Source organism: Catharus ustulatus, chromosome 6 (assembly GCF_009819885.2).
Source record: "Catharus ustulatus isolate bCatUst1 chromosome 6, bCatUst1.pri.v2, whole genome shotgun sequence".
Classification (NCBI taxonomy): domain Eukaryota; kingdom Metazoa; phylum Chordata; class Aves; order Passeriformes; family Turdidae; genus Catharus; species Catharus ustulatus.
In genome coordinates this window covers 16,163,017-16,188,952 of record NC_046226.1, presented here as the reverse complement: position 1 = coordinate 16,188,952, position 25,936 = coordinate 16,163,017, and the positions used below count along the sequence as shown (strand labels likewise).

Below are 25,936 nucleotides of genomic sequence, written 5' to 3'. Positions count from 1 at the left end.
CTTCTGCTCAGAAACTGTAAAATGTCAAATACTCAGTAAATGCTCAAGGCAAAATGCTATCTATAATTAGCTTGTAAATGGTTTGTTTATTCAAAACACAGTGATGACTTCAACGTTATTAAGCCTGCTTGGGCAATGCTCTTGAGCAATATGTATTCTGGGTTATTAACATGCAGCATCTGATCCCAGCATTTGATTCTTCTCTCTACACATAGATACATTCTAGAAATTCAGGAGAAAATTCTCTCAAGGGAATGTGATTTTCCTCTGCGAAATGGGAGCAGGGCTGATCTCTGCCATCCCTAGGTGGCATAGCCCCATCTCCAGATGTCCCTGGAGAGACAGAAATGCCCATGTCACCTCTTGGGGACGTGCAGGGTGGCCTGCCTGGGGGCTACATTCACCATGGCCAAGTCCCATTGTTGCATTGAAAAAACCCCACTTCCAGCCTTTTCTTCCAAAGGTGCTTCCCATACAGCTTAAACAAGTGTTCCACTAAGGTTCAGAAAGAAAAGGTCATGAATGTTTATGTTATAACTCAACTAGGTTGTGTCTATTGCAAAGTGTGTTGTTCTGTATCTAAAGAAGCAGCTCACAGTAGAATCACCACCAAATCCCCTGTATTCTACTATAATTATTGAATTTGCAGAAGGAAGAAGTATTACTGATATCAGACACATTTATAAATGTCAAATGTATTTAATTTTTTTGAAGGCAGTTTCAAAAAATGTGTCCAAGCAGTAGAAATAGAATTTATTTTCTTCCAAATATGAAACCTATGCAGGGCAAGTTAAAATGTGAGAAATCTCTCATTAAAAGAAAATAAGTCCCAACCTTCAAAAATCTTCAAGGTAATTACAGTTACTTCATTTTCAAACTAAATTCTTACATTTCACCATAGTTCAACAGGTTGAATACCACCATTGATACAATTCTCCTTAATTTATATTGCTGTAAGACTCATGTTTTAAGTTCTTCTCTACCTCGATTCATCTTTAATGTTCTGTGATAGTTCAGAAACTTGTTCATTCCTACTGATTTGTTTTCTTCTGTGAAAAAACAAAGATAATCACAAATAGACTTTCTAATATAACATCAAGACATTTACTTGTAGGAGTATTATGATAGACAAACCAGGGGAAAAACCCACAAAACCCACCATGGTTAAAAATCATCCCTCCAATAATGTCATTGGAGTAATTTTATCAGGACTGTGTATCTGAAGATTAGTGATAATGAGTGATAATTTTCAGAGAACCTTCAACATGTGTTTAGTTCTGTATATTCATTCTCTTTAAAATAAGGATTTCAATGTTTATGTCCAGGGAGGGTTAACAATTCTCTATGCAGCAGGCTTGGTTCCCTCAGATGATGTTCTGAAACCAAGAACCATGGAAAACATGACTTCCTGCACACTCAACTCACCTTTTAAAATAAAATAAACAGGTAGCCTCACACAGAAATCAAACTGCTGGAAGAGCCTTACACCATTATCTACAGTCTTCCCCCGGGAGCATATGAGGAAGAAAATGAGCCACAAAATCAGGGGGTGGGTGCTGTCTCTGCATATTAATTGAAAGTGCTTTGCACTGGCACTAATGGGAATGTTATTACCTGTATCACTGTATCAGTGGCTGAAGAACCTGCCCTAGGACCTGCTCTCTCAGCTAAGGTGTGAGGAAATAGTACTAGCTAATGAACAAGGGACTCAGCAATTCAAAAGCAAATTATTCCAATGACAGCAGTCTAAAGAGCAAATACTCTTAAAAGCAGGGCTCTGAAAGAGTGAAGGAGCAAAGACCCACCCTATGGGATTTGGGAAAATCCCACATATTTAGGGAAAAACACAGAATGTATTTTTATGATAGCCAAGATGAAGAAAGCACCTGGATAAGCTGTGCCAGGAGAGTTTTGACATCCTCCTACCATTCTGCACGGACCAATAACAAAACCAGGAACAGCAAAAGGCTTTTCAAATCTAAACTTAATGTGAGAGAACTCCTACTTGTGTTCACAAGTGTATAAGTACTGTCTGGATGGTTGGCAATGTGAGTGTGGGGGAGGCTGGAGCAGGCTGAGCATCCCCAGGCACTGAATGAGACAGAGTGAGAGAGAAACAAAAGGGCCGGTGCTGAGCCAAAACAGAGCTGAGCTTTTGGGCGACACTTTTGACAAATATTGTTCAATGCCATGTGAAAATAGCAGTGGTCTGGCTGTCAGTGCCAGGGTGCAGCACTGTCTGAGCAGGGGCTATGGAAATGGGGAACAGGGGTTTGGATTTACAGTTAGTGGAAGATGTGTGAACCAAATACATGCAGGCAACACCAAGATGACCACAGCTCACAGCTGAAATGGAAAAAATAGATTTATTCCATCATCTCACTGGCTGAAGGATTCCAAAATCAAAGAGAGACACATAGGCTGCTAAGCTCATTTTAGCAGGGGCGAAGTGTGGCTGGGCCTGAGTCCTGTGTTACAGGAAAAAGGGGGTTTTGGGCACACATAGATCTTCCCCAGGCTGTGTTTTACTATCTCTGAACTTCTTATCTCCCTTCCCCCTTACAAAAAGGCCGCCAGCCTGTCTGAGGAATGTTGTTATGTTTGTTAACAACACTTTGTTATCTGGGTGAGAAAGCTCTTCTATAGCAGACAGAAAACAACCCAAAGTGAATACAAATACATGAATTTTCTCACATTGAGAGAAATATCTCCCAGGTGCAAGGTCGGTCTTTGAGCAAAAACAATTCTAGAAGAAACTTTTATCCCTCTCTCCTTGCCAAGCTTTCATTTTTAACCCTTTCATCCCCACAGAAGATTTGATAGAAAAATAAGTTTATATCTCATTTTCTAGTGAATGTTCAGAAAGCTGAAAAACAAGAGCTAAGCATGTCAAAATTAATGAGGCACTGTTGCTATTGTAGGAAAGTTTTTAATCTCATTTTAATACAGGAATTAATGCTAGAGTAGTCTGAGCACAACATAGAAAGGAGACTCTCAGTATAAATTTATGAAGTTTCCAGTTCTCACAACTATAGAGAAAAAGAAAGTCAATGCAGAGAGCATGAAACACAAAGGCAAATACCTGAAAACAAGTAGCAGAGCTCAGACCCTATTATTTTAAAACATCATGTATCATATATCCAGGACAATCTCTTGCTGTTAGCAGGTCTGTCTCAGGAAGTTTGGTTCCTTAGGATTATCCACCGTGTGCTTAGCTGCTATTGCCTCAGCTGATGAATGTAAATCAATCTTTTGCTTTCCAGTTACTTAGACACGTCTTTCAGACATATTTATTTCTGGATAAATTCTGTATTTGTTACAGACAGGTAGGATATTTAGTGTTTGAGGAGAATTTACAGGAAAAAAAACAAACCTTGTTGTCTCATCCTCCGTAAAATCAAACAATTAAATTTACCGAGATAACAAAACGACAGCTCTGGCAAATAACATGCCAGATATGTCTGTTTAATCACTGATCCACTACTGCTTGTTTGTGCAGACTTCTAACTCCTTGCTCTTCACGCCTTGCTAACATATTCTGGATGTTGTCAAAAACCCTCATGCTGAGGCACTCCTCACCATCAGTGTGTTGCAGACTCTTAGAAGTGAGCTTCAAGGGTGTACTCTGACAAGAAGCCTAGAGAAGGATGCTATAGCTATATGATTCAGAATTTGATAATTAAAAGCACGAGAAAGCACAGCAAAAATTAAGAAAATGTTTTTAGAAATAAGTAGGGAATTTAATAAATTGCCTGTTCACTACAGCTGAGTAAAAATATTCATGTCTGCAATAATGAGCATAGAATTCATGTATCAAAAATGTCCACAGTCCATAGCTGAGGGGAGGATTACTTACTTCCCTCCTCTCCACCTCTGAGTGCAAAAGTAGCACATTTTAAACAGGTATGCACAGACTGTCAGATGTCTGATTGCTATGTCTGAAAGCTGACCAGCCCCAGTTTGCAAAAGGAGCTGCTTAATTAGCATGGTGCTGGCTCCTGGGCTAACAGCTCCTAAGCTTAGACTTAGTGCCATGGCACTGTAGCTCTCCATTTTGCATGCAGAGGAGTAGACATGTCCAACTCTGTCTGCCCAGCTACTTGTGTGCTTGAATAATCTCCTAGCAGAAATGCTGATAACATTTTGCTGCCTTTGACTGTTTCCCTATCACACATTTTGCTTTGATTCTGAACCCAGGCAGGTGAGTTCAGATTTCCCTGCTGTGGAAGGCTGCTTTCTCAGCAGGGAAACCTCACAGCTCCACTGTACACATGGATTAATGATGGTTTGGGTAGGGTGTGCAGGAAGGAGATATTCTCTGCAGTGGGAGCAGGATTTTATTCAAGGTACTGTCATTTATGGGCCAGTTTCTTGAATGAAAGTAGTAAGTGAAGTGCAAACAGGAATTCCAGAGAGTATGTAATTGGGGTGTAAGCAATTTGTGTGGAGACACATATGTATAGGAGAAAAAAAGACTTGTAAGGTTCTTGCAGTTGGGAGGACAGCCAGCTTTCTCCATTTCGCTCCCAGCATCAGCAGCAGACTCCTCCCACCCCCTGGGCTCAGCATAACCCGTGGGAGGAGGCTGCAGCATCCCCAGGTGCTCCTCTCCCAGCCCACAGGCGCAAACACTCCTGCTGACCCAGGGACAGTGTTGGTGCTTCCCGCACCCAGCTTAAAAACGAAGGACTTGACTGTCAAGCAGCCTTCAGTGAAGAGAATCCAGCATTCTACCGGCTTTGAGCAATAGACAATAACAAAGGACTGAAGTTGCCAGCAGCAGTACTCGCTCGCTAGTCAGGATATCCCAGCTGTGCTCCCTCCTCACTGGGCTGACACAATGCGCCCTGTGCTGCGCTGTGGATCCCGACTCGTGTGCTTCAGGTCTGCCAGCCAGAGCAGCCGCTGGATCCACAGCTCCCCACCTGAGAACAAAGTGGGACTGCTGGTGAGTTCTGTCTTTGAGCTTTTTTTCTTTTTTTTTTTTTTTGGTTGTGGATTTCCCCCGCCCCCCAGCTCATGCAAGCCCATTTGTTAGAAGAGCTTTCTCTTGCTGTTCTTTTTCATATAGAAAATACTTGTTTTCTTCATCCCAACTAGAAGCCAGATCTCCCCATGAACTCCCTCCACTCCTCAAAGAAGTTTGTCTCCTCCCACTTCCTAGAAGGGAAATTTGTGCCTGAGAGGAAGGGAATGCTGTCATAGCATCCTACAGAGACATGTCACAAAATTAATTTCTGTGGGGTGCCTTTTATAATCTTTGATTATAGTCCCCAGCACAAGTATTCTTATAGAAGACCAACTATATTTATTTAACTAAATAATTTAACTAAAAATTAAGCAGCAACTCTCTGCCGTATTGTATCAACTCCCATTGTTGGTAAATACCCAAAGATATTTTATGTGAATAGTGGTAAGCTGTGCTACTGTAACTATTAAGCAAATAATTCTGTTTCTATAAAGATTCTGTTTATGAAAAGCTCAAGTATAAAATGCACTGAATCTGCAGGAAAATAAGACATTTGCCTAATAGCTTTTAATGTGCATTTTATTGTTTCAAATGTGGCTTGTATAAGCATGTTGGTGCCTGGATTGAACTAAGGTACTTTTCTTTCTGCCTGCCATAGATTGCTAGTGCTTTTAGTTCAAACATAAAATAATCCTCTGTGGATTATTTTTTCTTTTAGAATCTGTCATATCTCTGGAATTATAGCTGCAGAAGTTCAATAATACCACATAATTTGCTTGGCAATAGACATCTTAGTCTGGGACCATTTCAATTTGTTTAGCTTTATTTAACCTTATTTCTTTAATTTAGGAGACAATCATTGGATTCTCAGCATTTTCACTGGCAATTCTTGGACCAGCTGGATGGTTCCTGTGCCACCTATCAAGCTATAAAAAGAAATAGAAAACATCACTTCAAAATTAAGATCTAAAGGCTACAATAAACTGTAATACTCCAAACTTGGAATCTCTTCCAAGTCCCTGTTCCCACGCTGTCATCCATCCCATGGGCCAGGTCTCAGAAAGCTTTTGCAGATATTGTAGAGCTGGACTTGGATGTGCAATAGTGTAAAGATATAAAATAGTGGTAGGTGCACTCTGCCATCCCCTGCTGCATTGGACCAGTCTGGATCTGCCATCAGGTACTGTGAGAAATGGAAGATTGGTGAGGAGTAAACACGCTCAGGTGATTGCAGTTTGGCTGTTGGAAAACACATTTATCATACTAATTGTTGTTTGACCTTGTGTTTTGGACACCTAGAACATCTGTGCCTAGGAAATGTAGGCCTGGGGTAGACTTAGAGGCAGCCTATCAAACATGCTTGAGAACCCTGCCCTCCTGTGGGCAAGATTAAAGCACAGTGGTACATTATACTTGTGTGAATCCCTGAAATACAGGAAAAAAGCAACAGGTTCACTGGTCCTCCACCACGGACCAAGCATTGCAGAGCCTGTGTTCCCACTTCTGTGCCTCTCCTGTCTGCTTCTCTGGTGACCCCTGGTTGGTGAAGTAACAAAAGTGAGTTTACTCTTTGCCTTTCATCCATGGTTTTGTCATCGTTCCTGTGTCTTGTCTGCACCAGCTCATACAGGTATCATCAAAAGTTTAAAATAAATAAATAAATGGGGAAAAAATACAGAAAAAAAATATATAGTATTATCAGATGGAACCTCTGAGAATTTAGGATGGTTTTCTGGAGAGTTTCTCCTTAATCTTTACATATATTCTTTTGGTGTGTTCTTCTTCCACCAAGATAAATGCTTTTCTGTGGGTCATGATTGTCAGGTATTTCAATTTATTTTCAGTTTTTAGATTAAGATCTTTGACTTTTGAGATATTTTTCCTTGATTGTTATTTGCAATTACTATGATAAATACTTTAAAGTCTAGACTAGGTTTGAGAAAATTTTAGTAAATAACACTTGTTATACCATGTTGGATGTGTAATAAAAGAATGTCTTCTAATGAATTCATGTCTGTCTTGCAAGAAAATACAGAATATTAACCTTTTGTTATGCTTAAGGATTAGTTGTGATGCTTATGAATTAGCAGAATATTATTTAAGATTCCATTAAGTAATTTGTAATATCTAATATCAAAACAGATTCTGAAAGTAGAGCTGTGAAAGTGTATATTCTTCTAAAGTATGATTTTCAGATAAATTGTTGGTGTTGCCTTCAGCCTTGTAACTGAAGTTTTCAGAGTGAGAATGGAGACATTCATCCTGAATGTTTAAAGAAAGTCATACTGGTTTATTTTTTTCACAGAAATGATGGCTTTGTCACTTAGTTGAACAGTCTGATGTGAAAGCCCAGTTGTGTATGTGGAAAGTTTCCCACAGATTTAAATGAGTGTTGGATATGTGCCTGCATTCCTGGTTCCCAGAGAAAAAGCAGTGCCAGTAACTGAAAGGCACTTGGATAAGCAATCCAAAGCTTTGCTCCTGCACACTGGGAGTGCATCCTTTGGAATCATAAGGCTATTTTGTAGAATCTTTTGTAAAAATCAGGTTTGAACATTTCAGTGTGTCTGCTTGTCCTGTATCTGATTTCATCATTCTTATCTCACCTAGTAATGCTCAAATAAATCCATAAGCTATTCTATTTCAGTTGTTGTACTTGTCCTCTTAAATTATGGCAGTGAGTAATAAGACTATCTGGTTTTAATACATACTTAGGGGATGTGAGTAAAGAACTGAGAATTGTGTTGGATGAAATGAGGTAACAGATACATGAGGATGTTTATATTGAGGCAGTGATAATTTTTAGAAACTACTTACCTGAAGAGCTACTTAAATTTTAAGTGTTTTTCACAAATACTTTTTTTTTTCTGATTTTCAGTCCACTTCAACCATTTCTTCCTAAAAGTACTAATAATTACATTTTACAGGCATTTAAAAATGCCTCAGTCTTCATGTAGCCCTCTTCACTGATTGCAAATGGCTCTTTAACCCTAAGACTGGAAGCTCTGGGGAGTGCTGTGCATAGAAAACCAAGATTAAAAGGAGAGAAGCCAGGTCATTGCAGGCAGCTTTACTACTGTGAGTGTGGTATGAATGAGCTTATACTCTTCATTAAGTGCAAGTGTGTTTGATTTATATTAGCCTAAACCAGACACAGTTCACCCAGAACTGGGCTGATAAATGCAGCAAATAGTGCTCTGGATCCAACAGCTGTTTTCTTCCTCAGGCTTCCTACATCTCCTGAAGGTGTTTGGTGAAAATTGTTGATGGGTTTTTCATTTCAGAGCAGTGACCCTACCTGCAGCCTGATGGGTACCACTCAGGGCTCCCTGAGCGATGCTGAGTGCTGTGTGTGGAGATCAGTGGAGTCCCTTGCAAAGAAAGGCAAGAGACTCCCTCCTTAATTCCACAGATGGGGAGCACCAAACATGAAATGCTTGCCTAAGATAAGGCAGCAGGGTAACAGGAGGTGAAAACAGAATTGGAGGTTGGTTCCCTGCCATGCTTCTCATGGTATCTCTACATCAATGGTTTGCATTTCTTTGCTGGGCCAAAGCTGGTTTCAATCTGACTGTAGGTAGTAGCACAGTAACACATATATTCCCAAGGGTAAGTGGCTGAAGCATCTTACTCCATAGGAACACAAGTAGCCATTCCAGGTAAGGCAGAGGATCTTGTATTGAACTAAACTCTGTAATATTTACATGCTTTGTGATTATGGTTATGTGCTGCAGTGTACTATTAAGCTAAAATACTCTTAGTTCTGAGTAAGTGGAAGTGTCTTTCAGTCACTCTGTTGTCTCTCCTTAAGGTAGGATGCCCTGGATGAGCTTACACTTTAATTAAGAGGTTGAGTAGTGTTCAGTTTATGGTCTATAAACACTCTGGGTCTGCAAAAAGTAGTTGGGGGATATTATGCAGTTGTCAGTAGGCCTGAATTTGGAATAGATAGGACAATTTGTAAGGATCTGCAGATGAGAAAAATAGATTCCCCTGTAAAGTGCAGCTTTCCTGCAGGCTGCTTTAGGAGTGTCCCAGTTCCGTCAATTCACTTCACTTTGTTTCCACTGAGGTTCCTGTCTCTGATAGTCCAGCCTTTGTTTTGTCTTGGGTTACTCCTAGACTCCTGTGTGGAGCAAAGCAATTTGGAGGAGGGTCTAGACAGCTCACTGGCTCCTAAGGAGGCAGCCTCCAGATGCAGTCAGCTTTAGTTGATCTTGACCCTGGCATGGGTCACAAACCCCCAGGTGTGGTAAAACACCAAGGGTCTCAGCAGCATTGAGTGTCACATGCTTTCTCCTCACCTCCCTGTGCAAAGTCTCACACCTTCTTTTGCTCTTTTAGCTGGTTTTGCCCAGCACAGACATTTTACAAATGTTTTTACTTGAGCATAGAAATACTAAAGCAAAGTAAATATCTGTTTTTCTTGATTTCTCTGTTCATTTCTTTGCCTTTGGGCCATGATGCGGTGATAGGTTTAAGAAGGCAGTATTTTGACACTTGTCATTCTGATTGCTGAAGCATTACTACCCTACAATGTGCTTTTATTTTAGCCATGTAGGTAGGTGGTATAGTCAATTCTGTACTAAAGAAGTAGAATATTCAAGATAAAGGTATTAAAGGTAAGGAAAAAACCCAGCTTTTTGTGGGGGAGATATAATTCAGCCGGGGTGGTGCTAATTTCAACAAATTTGGCATGTTAGCTGTCACAAAGACTGTGCCTCTTAGTGCAGTATATGCAATCTCTGATTTCATTATAGTCTTGGTGCATGTTTCTCTATTTTGTGCTAATTCTTTATGCAGGTCACCATGTATTTCTCAAACTCTACTGCTATAGCAACAAATTAAGTATTTTGTTCACTTAGAGGCTAATGACATTACTCTAGAAGAGAAATTGAGGGCATTTATCAGAGATTTTTACAGTGACAGATGCTAACAAATGTAATAATAAAGCAAACATCCACAGACTTAGTTGATGTAATTATCAGAATAAGAGGAAAATTACAGTTTTGTAAGTACAATCAAATAACCACTGTATTTCTTAACGACATTTTGTTTCCCCAAAGTCCTAATTATTCTAAACTGGGGAAAGAAAGAACAAATACCAACATCACAGTCTGGCTACTCTGTTGGAAACACAGTACTAGCAATGAGACACAGAGCCCTGTACTGCTCCATCTCTCACTTTAAAGCAGCCCAAGCCAATGATGACTGAAATGAATTTGTCACATGCCAGATGGCATAACTGATATGGGTCGGTGGCTTCGGCCAAGCTTCTGGTCACATCACAATCACTTCTGCCATTACTGCCAGCTCGTTCTCTATTCTGTTCTAATTCTCTACCTTATCCAAATGTCTATCCTACTATACACCTTTCTTCTCAGAACAGTTACTTTTCTGCCCTCCCACAGGAGGAAGGTCAGGTACATAGTGGTCTGTGAGAGTACCATTAAAGGAAGTTTTCCTTGCATCTCTAAGCCTCAGCACAGAGGCTAAAACTGGAGAGCTTCACCTCAGAAGAAATTACTTCCCTGCACAAGACTCTACAAGCTGTCAGTAATGTTGTGCTACTTTTGTGCAGACATAATTTTCTGTGAGCGAGAGGTACTTCCCCTGTTCGCTGTCTCTTGGCTCATGCTGGTTGACCCAGGCATCAGAGCCCTGAGGAACTGCTCCAGAAATCACCCTGTGGCAGCCAGGATACATGCTGTGGCCTGAGTTAAGCCTAACTGTTCAGTTTAATCCCAAGTAGACGTTTTCCTCAAGCGATTATATATTCTACAATCAGTCATGAGGATTAATTCTTACACAGAGCAAAGATTTAGAGACAAATTTAATTTAATGTGGTGTAACTATTGCTTTGAAATACACTCATCTGAGCCTGAGGGACTCCATCTGCTGTTTGAATCTGACAGGGAGGAGGTTGGTCCCTAGGCAGGAGCTGCTCAGGGGCTCCAGTTCCATACCAAGCCCCTTTCATTGGCATTAGTTTAGCCTTGTAAGTATCCAGAAAGCACCATATGGGTTGAAAAATCCCAAGAGCCAGAGAAACTTGCTTCCTCCTGCTCCAGTTCACTCTGTATTTGGCTTTTCATGTTGCAATTACCCTTGCTTCCCTCTGCCACAGCCTTCAATTCAGATAGGCTGGTAGTGATTAAAGGAAAAATTTGAGACATTTCAAATTTGCCCCCACCACTGCAGTTTTTAATATCCCCATCACAATGCAGTTACTGATAATCTCCTGCCAAAAGTGGTGAGGAAGTTTAAAAAAATTGAGGCATTGGCTTAAAATAAATAAAATTGGAAGTTAGCTGGTTTTGTTTTGTGTTTTGATAAAACTTACGAAGCACTTAGGTCCTTGCCTTTTATTCAGACACTGAAATCCTCATTAGTTTCAAACATTGTTTATATTCTATTGGAGTCTGAATATGTGAGGCAAGAACTAGGTTTTTTTTAGAGACCCATGTAATTGCATGTCTCAGGAAGCTGAGTCTTTGAGGAAAACATCATGAGAATGTTTTAAGAGTTGGTAACAGGGAACATGTCTGAATACAGATGTGCACATGTATACCCCTGTAAATGGATACATTGATTAATTTTTATACATGCATAAATTCACTTCAGTTTATGAACAGTTTAATAAATTTTCTTTATATGATTCAAGGTAGGAGGGTTTAAGATTTGTATTTTTCAGAAAGGATTACCTTTCTAAAAGTAGATTTGCTCATGCTTGGAGATGTAAAAAAAAAAAGGAAGAACACTAGACTTATCTTTGCAGACCTGAATACTTGAAAATTCAAAGTGACAATAGTCACATAAATAGTGACTTTTGCTCTTGATTACTTTTCTCCTTACAGGATATTTCATTACTTTATTCCTGAATTATTTTGTAACTACACTACACGTTCTTAGGCAGGCAAAATTTAGTTAAAAGCTAGCACAATTCACAGAAAATAATGTTCCACATCCCTTCCACACCGTATCTACCTTATCCGTCAAAAGTCACATTTCAAAACAACCAGACATACACAAGTCCATGGGAAATGATAGGATGCACTCACAAGTGCTGAGTGAGTCGACCAATGACACTGTAAGACTAATTTTTATTATATTTTAAAAAGGCCAAAGCAACAGGGAGTGTCCTGAAGAAATAGAAGAAAGCAAGTGTCACTCCTATTTTCAAGGACAAGCAAATTATAGGTCATTTATCTTCACCTTGATCCAGGGGGAGATGATGGAGCAAATAATCCTGTAAACATTGAGGACAGGAGGATTATTTGGAGTAGTCAGTGTGCATTTGCAAAGGGAAAGCCATGCTTGACCAACCTGATACCCTTCTGCAAGAAGATTACTAGCTCAGTGTAGGAGGAGAAAGCAGTGAAAGTTTATCTTTAGCAAGACTTTCATCAATGCTTCCCATCACATCGGCAAGGACAAACTGATGAAATATGGACTAGGTGAGTTGACAATGATGTGAATTGAAAAGTGGCCAGGCAAACTGCCAGGCTCGAAGGGTTGTGGTGAGGGGCAAAAAGTCCAGCTGGAAAACAGTTGCTAGTGCTGCACTGCAAGGGTCAATGCTGGGCCAGTGCTGTTTCATGTCTGCCTGTGCCCCAGATGATAGGACACCCTCTGCAGATGAGGCAAAGTTGGGAGAAGTAGTTGATGTACCAGCAGTTGATGGTTGTGCTGCCATTCAAATGTGTCTTGAGAACTTGGAGATGTGGGCCAACACCAGTCTCATGAAGTTTGACAGATGAAAATCCAAGTCAAGCACATCAGAGGGAATGACTAGCAGCAGTACAGGCTAGGGCTGAGCAGCTGAAAAGCAGCTCTGCAAAGAGTGACACAGGGGTCCTGGTACACACCAAGTTGACTGTGAGCCAGCCACGAGCCTTTGTGGCAAGAAGGCCAACAGGATCCTGGGCTGCAATAGGAGAAGCATCACCTGCTGGTCAAGGAGGTGTTTATATTCCTCTGCTTTGTGCTGGTTAGACCCAACTGGAGTTCTGTGTCTGGTTCTGGACTCACCAGTAAAAGAAAGACATGAATATACTGGGGTAAGCTGAGGGAAGGGCTAAGTGATGAAGAGACTGGAGCAGCTATCATATAAAAGGGTGCTGAGAGAACTGGGACTGTTTAGCACCAAAGTCAAAATGTATTCTCAAGTGGAGCTCAGTGACAGGACCACAGGCAACTGACACAAACTGAAATACAAGAATTTCCCCTTAAACAGAAGAAAAAACTTTCTACTGTGAGGATAGTCAAACCTTTGAACAAATTTTTTTGAGAAGTCGTGGTGTCTTCATGCCTGCAGATATTTGAAACCAGGTTGGACATGGCCCTGAGCAATTTGCTCTAGCTGACCTTGCTTTGAGCAGGGAAGTTAGAGTAGACAAACTCCAGAAAGTCTTTTCAACCTCAAAGACTCCATAATTCTGTGAACTCTCATGAACTCAGTAGCATTTATTCTTTCAGTTTCCATCAGTTGGAATGTAAATTTTCCACTCTCCATTAATTTAATGTTAAAAGTATATTCTTTCATTAATGATTTGTGGGCTTTAAGACGCCTGTAGCTTTTATGTGTTCTCTTAACTGAGTGTGTGCAGAGGCAAATACCGTATGGACATAAACCTTGGCTGCTTAAAATGGTTTCCAGTGGCGCACTGTGCCCATTTGGTTAGGCATATTCATGAGGATCTTGCTGAGAAATTATAACTTTGGTTCAGCCCAGAGACTTGAGAAATTAATTCCCAGAATACCATATTTCTATATTTGCTCCTTAATGACATTTGTTCACAATCTAAAGTGTGAGTCTCTATACTTGACTTAACAAACTAGGCAATTATTAAATTGTCTGACCGAACTACAGACTGCTTATATAGGATTTATTTAGGGCTTAGACATTGTTTAGACCATACACAAGGGCTCATAAGCAACAAATTGTTTGCTGTGTACCTGAATTACATCCTGTACTATGTAGGACCTTGTTCAGTAAATACAGGCATAGCTGCAATTTTCAGGCACTTAAGCCAAAGAAGAAATTTTCCATGAGAAATGGAATTAATATTCTCTCAGTATACTTCTGCTTTATCAACCTGAGTGTTTTTAATAAGCTCACCACTTTGAACACTTGGTATATTTTAAAGACACTTATGGAAGCTCAGTTCTCCTCAGTGCAGAGAGTTCCCTATTGTTCTGTAATGAGCAATAAAAGCAGTTCAGATTGATTTGTTGCATCAACAGACAGAAATTCAAAGATGAAACCTGTCTTCAATATCTTATTTCAATGAAGTCTGAAAGCCATTTGTCTGTATTTTCATCACTTATGCTCCATGTTGAGAGACAGGGTTGGGGGAAGCAGGTTTGTAGCACCACATGACCTCTCTGTGCACTTCACTAAATAAAGCGTCTAATAAAATAAAAGAATTAAATATTTACTCTCAAATATTTGAATGTAAAAATGAAAACAGTGGTATAAGTTGGCTTTGCTCTGTCTTTGGGGCTTACAAGCAGCAGGGAGTGTGGCAAGAACTATGGCCTCCAGTAAGAGCTTTGTTTTGTACCTAATTAAGTGGTGTTGAAGAAACATTGCCAATGCAGTATTTTTAGAAAATTGCTTTCAGAAAAAAAAGCTAGCCAGTTAAATGCCAGTGAACAGCATCTGCCCCTTCATCGTGCTTCATGGCACCAAATGTGCATTGTCCCCAAATCAGGGCAGCAGTAACTTGGATGCACTGCCTTGTATGAGGAATAGCAAAACATACCTATTTTGCTCCACCTCCACAGCACAGTTCTCTTTGGCTGTCACAGACGTGCTTATCTTTTACAGCCCAGCATTTTGAGGAGAGTAGGTTGCAATGGATTTTTTTGTGTGTAAACATCAAGACTCCCATGTCCTGGCTGATGAAATACTGCTGCTTCCACATATCTTTTTCAGAGGTGTGAGGACCTAAAAAACTGATATGGAAAGTTTCAGATAAGAAACTCATATCTAACTGTTCATTTCTGAGACCTGGTAAGGTGAAGTCAGGACGCTGGGGAAGCTGACGGGATGCACAGCACTGAAATAATTTCTCTTGGAGCAAATGAGTGTTATTGTTATTACTGTACTCCCACCAGAATTGGACAAAGGACTTTTCATCCCACCTTCGTCCTGGGGCAGTCACCACGGCTGGGATCTGGTGATGGAGAGGGACACAGCCCGGGCTGAGCGCAGCCCTTGTGTCCTCGGGAAAGGCGTGGCGGCCCCGGGGTGCTTGGAGCACTATGGAAACAGGTGGGGAAAGGAGGCACCTGGCTGCCCGCCGGGCGTACACAGCTGGAGCCCAGGGCTGGAGGGCAAGGGAGCAATGGTCCTGTTCCGTGCCCAGGATCACACGGAGCCCCCAGCACGGCTCCTGGCAGTGCCACCACCGCTGTCCCCGCTCCCTGCAGCTCCAGCGGGGCCGGGCGAGGGCACCGCCAGCCCCTCCGCAGCCCCGGCCACCCTGGCGGCCCCGGGCACCGCCGACGCTGATCGAGATCTCCCGGCTCGGCGGCTCCCAACTCGACAAGCTCAGCGGGTGTCCCAGGACCGCCCCGGGGCCAGCCGACCCCCCCGTCCCCACCACATCCCATCGCAGCCCAAGCCCCCCGTGGCTCCCGAGGACGCTGTTCGCCGCGGCCGCCAGGCGCGCTGCCCCTTTAAGCGCGCTCCCGCCCGGTGCCGCCCGCCCGCCGCTCCCCGGCCCGCAGCCCTGCGGCACCGGCGGCGCTCGGGCAGCGGCACCGGCAGCTCCACCGCGCCCGGGGGCCGGCGCTCCGCGGCGCCGCGGGGCACAGCGGGCCGGCAGCATGTCCACCAAGGCGGAGCAGTGTGAGTGGGGCCGGGCGGGCGCCGGGCCAGGGTCTGTCCGAGGGGAGGGGAGCGGGGCCGGGGGCGCGTCCCGCCGGTGGCACTGCCCGCTCCGTGCGTGCCCCGCGGGGCAGCGCTGCCCGCGCTCCTGCCGCGCTCTGCGGCGGCCGGCAGGCGCTGCAGGGGGAGGGGGCTGCCGCCCTTCTGGCGCTTTCTGTCGGAGCCGCCGCCGGTGCTGGTGGCCGCAGCCCCCGGAGCCCCTCGCTGTCCGGGCTGGGTGCCGGTGTGTTTGTGCAGAGACAGCGCAGGGGAGCCCGGGGGGGGGGAATGAGGGCTCGGGGGTCAGAGAGCGCCGGCTTCGCCCCCCGCCCCGCGGCGGGAGCGGTCCAGCCTGCCCCGGGTGCCAGCGCTGCGCCGCGTCCCGAAGGATGCGGCCACCTGCGGGAGCAGAGGTGACGCACGCGTTCCGCCCTGCAGGTGGTCTTGCGGTGAGATGGAGCGAGACGAGGCTGCTGTCGTTCTTGCCCGGGCCGCTCACCTTTTGGGGAATGTCGGCTGGGTGTTTGTGTCTTGCCTAGAGGCCGCCTGCCACGGTGCCCGGGCCCAGCAGGATTCCTTCTCCCGGGTGCTGGCATCCCCCTGCCCGCGGCCAGCCTGCCTCTGCTTGGTGCCGTGTTGTAACCACCATGTTGGCTCGATCTGATCCGAGCATCATTAGATGACATGGTGGTTGGGATACCTGCCTCTGGCCGTGCAAGTGCTCCCCAGTGTTTTGCTCATGACACCAGGTGTGTCTGCAAGAGCCCTGATGGGATGCTGAAAAGAAAATGCTGGGGTAGTGGAGCTCATCACCCATGTCAAAGCTACTTTCCTGATACAGTGTCATGGTTATGAACAGGCAGTCTGTGACCAGGAGGTTGGATTGATGTTTGTCATGATGACGTGATATGATTTGACACTTCACATTCTGAGACTTGCTCTCTTCTTCCTCCAGGTCACTGAGAAGGATCCTTGTGTTTATATATGCCTATGCTGAACTGATCTAACAAAAATAATACCTGCATTTTTTTTTCCCATTAGGGTTTACTGCTTATTTACAGTGATGGATGATCTTGCTTTAAAAATATTATGCAGATGTTAATTTATTGCTGTAAAGGTGCAGTTCTAGCCTCATAAATAGAGGCACAATGTTCTGATTGTGCAGGAGCCCTTAATTGTGCAATGTTTGGATCTGTACCATTGTTTTTGCTGCCTTCCCCACCTTCCACCTGAGTTCTATAATTTTTTTTCTTCTTTCATGTGATACTTAAACATTAATTACTCTTCCTTCACTCTGCCATGTGGAAGAATTTGTGCTACTTTTTGTCCCAGCACTGGCTATGGCGTCTTCTTCCTTATCTATTCTGCCTTCTCTGTTCCTCCATTCCTAATGCTTTTGGTCTGCTCTGTTTGAGCTTCTCTTTCATATTTTATCCTTGACTGTTTTTTATTTTCATCCCTTTGTACTTTTCAAGACACTGCATCTAGGCCTACCATGTCCCTATTGCTCTCTATTTAAAGATTTACTTAGGGTCCAGATTTCAGATCTAATGTTCCTTTTCATGATACTCCAGGAAGAGTATTTGGTTAATGGGTGTATCCTGTGCATTCTAACCTCCTGAATGTATTTTTTTTGCCAAGGCTACTTCTCTGATTAGTTCTTATGGCATTACCAAATATCTTTGTCTCTACATAACTTCAAGATTCCCTCACCAGCAATTTTTGAGTAATGGACTGTGACAAGGATGTGTTGGTGTGTGCACGTCACTACCAGTCAAACTTTCAAACCCCAGCTGTCGCTGTTGTTGCTTCTGCCCTCACTGAGTGACAGGCAAGAACCAGAATGTCTTGTGAAGGACTCAAGTTACAAGTCATAATGAATCTCAGTTTACCAAGAACATCAGTGAAACACTATGACTGAGGAATCACACTGATTGGAACCGAAGATGTGCTGGTCTAAACATGAATCCCACAACTCTTGGGCAGGTTCTATGAACAGCAGGTAAAATGGTGTCAGTCTGGGGAATTGACTGGAGGAGCTTCTCTTTTTTCTGACCACACACATCTTGTATTGCATAGCACATATATCAACAGTGACTTTCATCATTTCACTCTTTGCAGCATGCCTGAGGTGTTCTATTGTATTCAAAGAAAATGAATTCTTTTTCACCTTAAAAAGCAGTAATTGGTGTTCACTTGTGGTAAGTAATGTCCTAGGAATGCCTGATGCCTGCTCTGTTCCCTCCAGGACCGTGCAGCAACCAAGGCTGTCTTTGAGGACTCCTGATGGTTTCACTCTCGGTTCAGTCCATGCTTACACTGGGGCTGATAGGTTTAGGGAGGTCTGTGTAGATGCTGGAGAGATACACACTTGTTTTTTGTGATAACCCTGTGACAGTGGCCAAGTACTTCCACAGGGTGACATCACTTTTTGAAGTGTATCTCTGAGAAATTCAGAAAATTGGGTCATTCACACACTTGCTGTCACTTAAAGGCTGGCGAAGTTTTTGTTCTGGGGCTTTCCTTCAGAAGTTTCTTTGTGTTCTGGGAGGCTGAAATGGATAAAGTTTTGGGAAACAGAACTGAGAAGTGAGGCTGAAACCTTTAGCCTAAAGCTAATGGTTATATTTAGGCTTTATAAATAAGTTTTCTCTTTTGATATTTGGCCTGATACAATATCACAACGATGCCAATTAATAGAAATAAATGGATTTCCATCTTTATTACAAAAAAAGTGATTTTAAGTGCTTCTAGATACCCTATGCCTTTTATTGGACGTTAATAACTGTAGGGAGGCACACAACTCTCTGAAATACATCTAGATCTGAATTCTGTAATAGCTTTTGGCATTTTGTTAGTCCATTTAATTTACAGGTGTCTGACAGCAAACCATGGCAGCCACAGTACTCTGTGCACCTTGCTGTGAATTGTTTTTAGTTGGGTACTGTCTTGCATAGTCTGTGTCCTTTACAAGTGTACTTGGTTTCAGACCTTTTTCCCCCAACAAGAGAGTACGTCACAAGATACGTTTGTGAAGTCATCGCTTTCTTAATCTAAATAATCTAAGAAAATAAACTAGCTGGTTATGGCTACAAAATGAACATAAGCCAGTTCTGGCTGCTCTCACACAGGATAACCTCCTGCAAAGCACAGTCCATGTGCCACAGGCCTGTGTGGTGCCCTGAAGGACTCTGGTCTTGCTCCCACCTAACCTGAGGTGATCTGAGTCTGTGTGATAAAACTTCTGTTTTCAATTGTTTGAGGGGGAAGGGAAAAAGTTGTGATTACTTTTTAGTAATTCATTAATGTCACCTTAAAATAAATTTGTGAATAAAAGACTTAAAGATGAAGAACTATAACTGAAGATGCTTATGCATTATGACAGTGTCCATGGTTGCATTTTTGCTTGTTACTCTCACATAGACCCCAGCCCTTCAGTCACATGATGGACTTTCTCCTTTCTCCTTGTGATGAAGTCAGGTAATATCATGAGGGAGACTTTTGCCTGTAGAAGCTTCACTTGCTGCAGGAACTGGGGAGTGCTGGCCTTTACTGCAGGAAATGAGTTAAAGAATGACCTTGGTTGGGTGCTGCAAGATTGGATTTCTTGTCATGCATTCAAGAAAATGGTATTCTTCATTTGGTGATTATTTTAGTGTTCCTCATTTTATGGATAATTGACTGGAAATTGTCAAACTTCATTTGTTGTATGCCTGACTACTCAGGGAATATTTTGTTTTCTGGATGTGAAAGTGCAGTGTGTACTGTTACCTGTACTGACAAAATGACTCTCATTATCTCAAGCTGTGCCTCCAACAGTATTTGCAGACACTTTTCTTTTGTTTCTGGCCATCAGTCTTTTTCTGCAATATGTCACCCCTTCTCATTCAACTTGACAGTGGCATAGAATAAAATCAGAAAATTAATGAGCTGTTCAGCTGTGTCAGCAGTGAGAGGCATAGTGATGTCTCCCAGGTAGTTAGTACCTTTCTGTTGAGTGGAAAACTTAATGGTATTCATTCCTTAATAAATGCCATTTGACCATGCGAATAAAGCAAAGTGTTGACTAATTGCTTGTTTAGGAAGCATAATTTGTCTTCCACACTGAAGGAGTCCTGTAGGGGAGCAAGGTATATCTTGGTCTAGTGGAAGACTGTTATAATCCATATGTTTAAGGGCTGAAAGAATTCAGAAGCATCTCCCCTTTAAACTGCATGTTACAGTCTTGGTGCCCTTTTAACATGATGAAGTGCTTTCATGGAGCTGTGTCTGCAGTGCAGCACAGCTGAGCAGCCCTCTGCTCCAGCCAATGCACTCTCTCTCAGCAGAGCTGATTAATCTGTGTGGAGCAAGAAGAATTGTGTGTGTGTAGGTGTCTCTACATGAGGCTGCCTTGTGCTGTATAGGCAATGCAACTAGAGGGAGTAATCACTTTTTTCCCAATACTGGACAAGGATTTCTATTAGAAAATAAGCCCACTGTTTCTTGTAATACAACAAAAATTGGTGTCAGGGAAGGTGTACACCTCCTACTGCTCTTTGAAATCCCCTTATCTGCTTGATCACACTTGCTAAGACAAATAAACAGCAGACACTTCTCTCTTTTCATATCTTTCCATATCTTTAGTTCATTGCATAAAGTAAATGTTTGGCCCACAGTAAATCACATAAGGTCTCTCTGTCGTAGCTTATATCTCTGTTTTGGCTGTAGAAATACTTACTGTCTCACATGAACCTCCTGTGATCCAATGACTCATTCATTATAAATGAATCTTGAGATGCTTGGAGACATGGAACAAATGCAGAATGGTAATATATTTTTTTAAATTTGGTAGCACTAAGTTTGCCTAATACAGATACAGAAATTCACTTCCATGTGTTCCCTCTGGCACTCTTTTACAATTTATTCAGTCAGAACAGAAGGAACAGAGATTTTTCTGTTAGTTGAGCTTAATACTTAAATTAAAAAAATAAAAGAGAGAAATGGAAGAAACAGACATGTCTCTGTCAAAGTCTGCAAAAAAAGCCTAAATGAGCGTTTTTGTGTTTGTCTTTTTGTCTTTTATGTAGTTGCTTCCAAAATCCGTTACCTTCAAGAATACCACAACCGGGTTCTCCACAACATATACCCTGTGCCCTCTGGAACTGACATTGCAAATACTCTGAAATACTTTTCTCAGACCTTATTGAGGTAAGTTTTGACTAATGCTCTTGAAGAAAAAAAGAGCTAAAGAGTTGTAGGGGATATTGATTGGCTTTGAATTGGTTGCCAGATTTAATGGGTCAATGGTCAACCAAAAAGAGTCAGAGCATAATTTAAGAGAAACATGGTATGAACGAATCTCTTCAGTGGCTGTTGCCCAATTTGCCCAGTTAAGCCCCCTTACTGAGTGGCTGATTCTAGAATAAACTTGGTTGATTATGCATTTGCTTGGTCCTAAGACTTAGCTGAACGCACAAACATGCTGAACTTGTGAAGGAAGGAGTTTGTGACCTATAGAGTTTTAGATGTGTATAATCATGACCTCCTTGACAGTCCTGGTGCCTCAGAATCCCAGAGTGACAAGCCAACTGAGCAAGCAGAACTGGGTCCTTACTGTGCCATAGTTCAGCTGTTCTGGGTTCTGGTTCAGTCCCTTAGAACAACAGGAGTGGACGCAAAGTTTGTGTACAGATCTGGATTTGGATGCCAACAACATATCAGGATTGTTGTGATCCACTCTTTTTTGCTTAGTGTAATGTTTAGTAATAATGTATAGTACTCAATACCAAATGAATGCAGAATTCATTATAAATAGGAAATACTATCTCTTGTCTTCCTAAAAAAAATAGGAAAAAATGTGCAACTTTTTCAGACATTCCACAGTACTGCCTAGTGGATTCATATTTCCAAATTGTTTTTAAAATAGCTTTTGACCATGAAGAGGGGATTTTTATCTGCTGGTCTTGGCTGGCATTAGTTTTCACATCCAGAAAATGCAGTTCAAATTGCATTTCTGTGCATAGCTTCCTGATTTATACCTGGAAAGATTTTCCCTGCTGCCAGAGGGCAGTATGGAAATAAAGCTATTTGCCTCATTTGAGGAGGAAACATTAACAAAATACAATGTACCCATGTATTTGTACATATAGTCCTGTGATGTATACAAGTTGAGAAGCAAGAATTTTAACTTGAGAGAATGAGTTCGTTCTAACATTGAAAGAGCCTGGGATACATCAAAATTTTCTTGACCTTGTTTATAAGGAGAGACACCTAAATAATGAAGGAAACAGAAATAATTTTTAGTGGAACACCTGTTCATAGCAAACTTGAGATCTCCTGTTTACTTTTGAAAATTTCAAGAATAGAACTGTTTGTTTCCCTCCTCATTTGACCTGTTGAAGAGGCTTACAGTGGCCAGTAGGACTTTTTGTTTGAAGGTTAATAAATTAAATTTTGTCTCATTGTATTGAGCAATGGGAAAAAGTGTTCAAAGAATCACTAAAGATGCTTCTGAAATGTGTCTCTGTTCCTACATCAGGCTGTTATGATGGACTATTGGTACAACACACACTTACGTTGCATTTAAGTAATATTATTTATGACAAGACAGCTTTTGCTTAAATACTGTGAGCCTTTAAGCTGTTAAAGCAAGAAAGTTGGACTTGATTCTGAATGTTTTCCATTTTAGCTGTAACTACCAAGTGCTATAATGTGATATGTTTCTTTTTGGTCAGAAGTTCACTGGGTTTATGTGAAACCAACAAGCACATTTAGAATGTGCTGCTTGAAGAAAATATCTTTATACCATTCTGTGGTCTTCTTCTTTCTAAACATTAGACCTGACCTGTCCTGTTGATAAATTCTTCACAGTCCAGGAGCAGTGATGTTGCTGGGCTTACTGAAAAAGCTTTGGATTAGCAACTATGAGAGCAGATCAGAAATCAGGGCAGCAATTACACAGTCAAGCAGCTCCACTTGTTCTGTTTCATGTTCAGAATGGGACTGAACCAAAATCCTCTTGCTGATAATGCTGAACCCCATGGGGCAGAAGTGATACTCATATCTGATACACAGATCTACACAAATGGCTTTGTCCTTCATGGTCTGGGATCTGATCAGCCTCAGAACTAAAAGGATATGAGAAATTAATACCAGAACTTGGATCTGAATTTAAGTGAACTGAGTTCTGATACTCATCAATGTCAAATTCACGTTCTAAACCCCTGTTACTGGGGAGCTTGAATGGTGGGTCGAAGGCTGAGTGCTATGGTTGAATCAGTATAAGTTTATACACTTGCTGATACTAAGAAAGAAGATGGATAAAAAAGCAAAACAACACACCCTGTATTTAGTGTGGCAGATGGAAAGAAGGAAACTCCCACCCACTGTGTGCAGATCTCTGCAAGATTTACCCTAAAACTAAACAGACTGGTTAAGAACCTTTCTGAAGAGTGTGTTCAAAAATTTCTTTGAATATTTTGCATGCTGAGTCTCCTTTCTGCCTCCTACACTGAGACTCCATTGTACAAGATTTAACATCAACGATAGAAGTACATGGTGGAGAATAATCTTTCTAGCTTAACACAGAGCATATGCAATCAATTTGGGCTGTTAGGGACAAACAATTCTTGATGAACATCTATAATCATAGAAATAATGGAGGAATAGTCAGAGAAATTCCACAAAATGATGGGGTTTTACAGAAGTAGATTTTGCTGTTTATTGAGCTTTTACCTTTCCATGTAATGGACACCTGACTGTGTTCTTTGCAGTGGGTTGTGCCCACTGTTTTGAATCACATTCATGTGTGGTGTCATTTTGCTGGCTAAAGATGGATTGCACAAGAGATTAATTTGCTCCTTTGCTCTGTATGCAACCTCCATAAAACTCAGGGGTGGGGGGACAGATGTGGAATGACTGAAAAAAATAAATTCCTTATTTCTATAACAAACATCACATAAAATCACCATACACGATGCATAGCACATTGATTCATTTAGTTCTTCTTTAATTTTCTCTTTGGGAAAAGCATTTCTTTACATTACAGCATGAATTTGTTTCATGCCCTACTCATTTTCAGTGATTTCTCCCTCATTTGAGGAATGATCTAAGGCTTAATAAACATCTCACAGAAAAGCTTATTCTTTCACATTTTCCTGAAGAAAATTCTCCATATGTATTTCTAAGTAAAATACTTTATGTGAGGCATAGTTATAAATGCCTTGGTGGCTAATTAATGGTCAAGCTTGTCTTGCTGCCTTGGTGAGATGTAATTTCACTTGTAGGTATTTTGGGAAACCTTTCCAAGAAGGCAGTAATTTTGATAGATTTGCAGCAAAGATATACACATCTTGAAACATGCCTTGGTAGCTTTGCCCCTTATTGCAGAGCAAGTTCAGTATAGATAAGTTCAGTATGGAGTAATGACTTGCAGATACTCCAAATTCTCAGTACTTGCTTTGAATTGAACCTGAAGCAAATTGCAGTCATTGTGTCTTGGTCTTAAGGGATTTTCAGATTTGATTCCTTTATTGCCTTTTAAAAATACAGGTCAGGCAAAAGCCTGGACATGAATTTTTGGGGGTTTTAAATTTGGATTTTAGTAAATTTGGTGTGATTTCAGCTGGAATTTTGATCTAGTCTTATTACTATTAAACAAAAGGATGCCCTGATCAGGATACAATAAGTGTAATTTGGCATCTAATCCAGAGATGGGTCTGTAGCTCAGTGTAAAAGGAAAGGATTAACATCCTTTCTGGAAATAAGTGCACTTAGAGTGATGTTTTGGCAAGTAAAGAGATGGGTAATTGGTATTATCTGTTGGTAGACAAGAAAGGAATATAGTGTAGTACCTTCAATCTTTAAACATAAACTGCAAAGTATGGCAAATGAACATCAAGCAAATTAAAAGGAATCAGCACTCTGATAATTAATTTCTAAAGTCATACTAGATCTTAGGTGATGTTCTGATACAATTTCATAAACACCACCGTGATAGTGATCATGTTTCTTTTACTGGACATTGGGTAACAGAAACCAAAATAATCTGCCAAATATGTGAGGCACAAATAAAAAAGAAAAAAAAAGGGTAGTTTCGTAAGACAGACTGTCTGTCATCTCTGACTGCAAGGGTGTGTAATAGTAGCCAAGTAGCCGTGTGATAGTAGCCACTTGGCAAAGAACTGTTTTTGTAAAACTGTTTTTTATATATGGCAAATGAATGACACCTCCTGTTATAAACACCTTAGCAAGAGTTTGGCTTACTTGTGTAAATTGTTGAATTGACTTGGAGGTAAGATTTGCTAAGGTGTTTATATGGTAGGGATTTCTGTACTGTTAAAGAGAAGAGAGGTTTCCAGAAATGCTCTCTTGATATAATTCTGCTCCACACAAGTCAGTGGAAATATTAGTTATTGACTTGTCTTTAGTAAGTTTTATAACTGACTGTGGGAACAGAGTTAAACCAACAGCAACTGCTTCTGGAAATCCCAATGACTGAGAGGTGCAAAAAGGTGCTTTAAAAAGGAAAAAAAAAAAGCATTGTGTATGGGTTAATATATTTAAAAGGTGTATTATATTTTATAGGCACATATGGAGATTATGAACTAACCCTATAATTGCTTGATAACTAAAATATAACATTGCTTAAGTGACAATTTATTTCTATTTAAAATAGTGGGGTTTATTTTTAAAAATAAATTAGATTACCATGTTTACAACCATGTTTGCAACATTTTTAAAACTACATAACAAGCTGGTTGACGTATAGCCTCTATTTTGATTCCCACTAAATTCTTTTTATTTTTTGAAATTATCTCTCCTTTAGTTTATAGTGAGTTTTGTTGAATAATAACGTAAGTAACAGCAGGAGTGTATGGTAACATACTGTCTGATCTGCAGTTACATAATTGCTTGCTTAGCCCTTAGATTTTTGAAGGTAACTATTTACCCAAGGAGTGTTTGTATTCATAAAACAAAATGTTTCCTCCCTAAACATGGGTAAAATTAAAAACACACATAAACAACCATTATCATTAGCTCACAAACACATGCTAAAGACCATCTACTATATATTATTTTATGACTTTTCCAAATGTAGTTTAGTTAAC

At 41.2% G+C, this 25,936-nt stretch overlaps 1 protein-coding gene and 1 long non-coding RNA gene across 7 annotated transcripts in view; both read left to right on the top strand.

Moving 5' to 3' along the window:
- Positions 1-4,575: 4,575 nt before the first annotated feature.
- On the top strand, positions 4,576-5,967 carry LOC116998091. Its single transcript, XR_004418306.1, has 2 exons — positions 4,576-4,948; positions 5,819-5,967. It is a non-coding gene; the product is annotated as an uncharacterized LOC116998091 (long non-coding RNA).
- Positions 5,968-15,751: 9,784 nt separating this feature from the next.
- UNC79 (unc-79 homolog, NALCN channel complex subunit) overlaps positions 15,752-25,936 on the top strand; it is a 108,220-nt gene continuing 98,035 nt past the window's right edge. For 3 of the 6 annotated variants that reach the window (XM_033061746.1, XM_033061747.1, XM_033061742.1), the window contains exons 1-2: positions 15,752-15,827; positions 20,915-21,035. In XM_033061746.1, coding sequence (XP_032917637.1) covers positions 15,806-15,827; positions 20,915-21,035 — 143 coding nt within the window. In that variant the 5' untranslated portion in view covers positions 15,752-15,805. Of the gene's footprint in view, positions 15,828-20,914; positions 21,036-25,936 lie in introns of those variants that run through there. The other 3 variants (XM_033061744.1, XM_033061743.1, XM_042779352.1) reach the window with 1 other exon arrangement.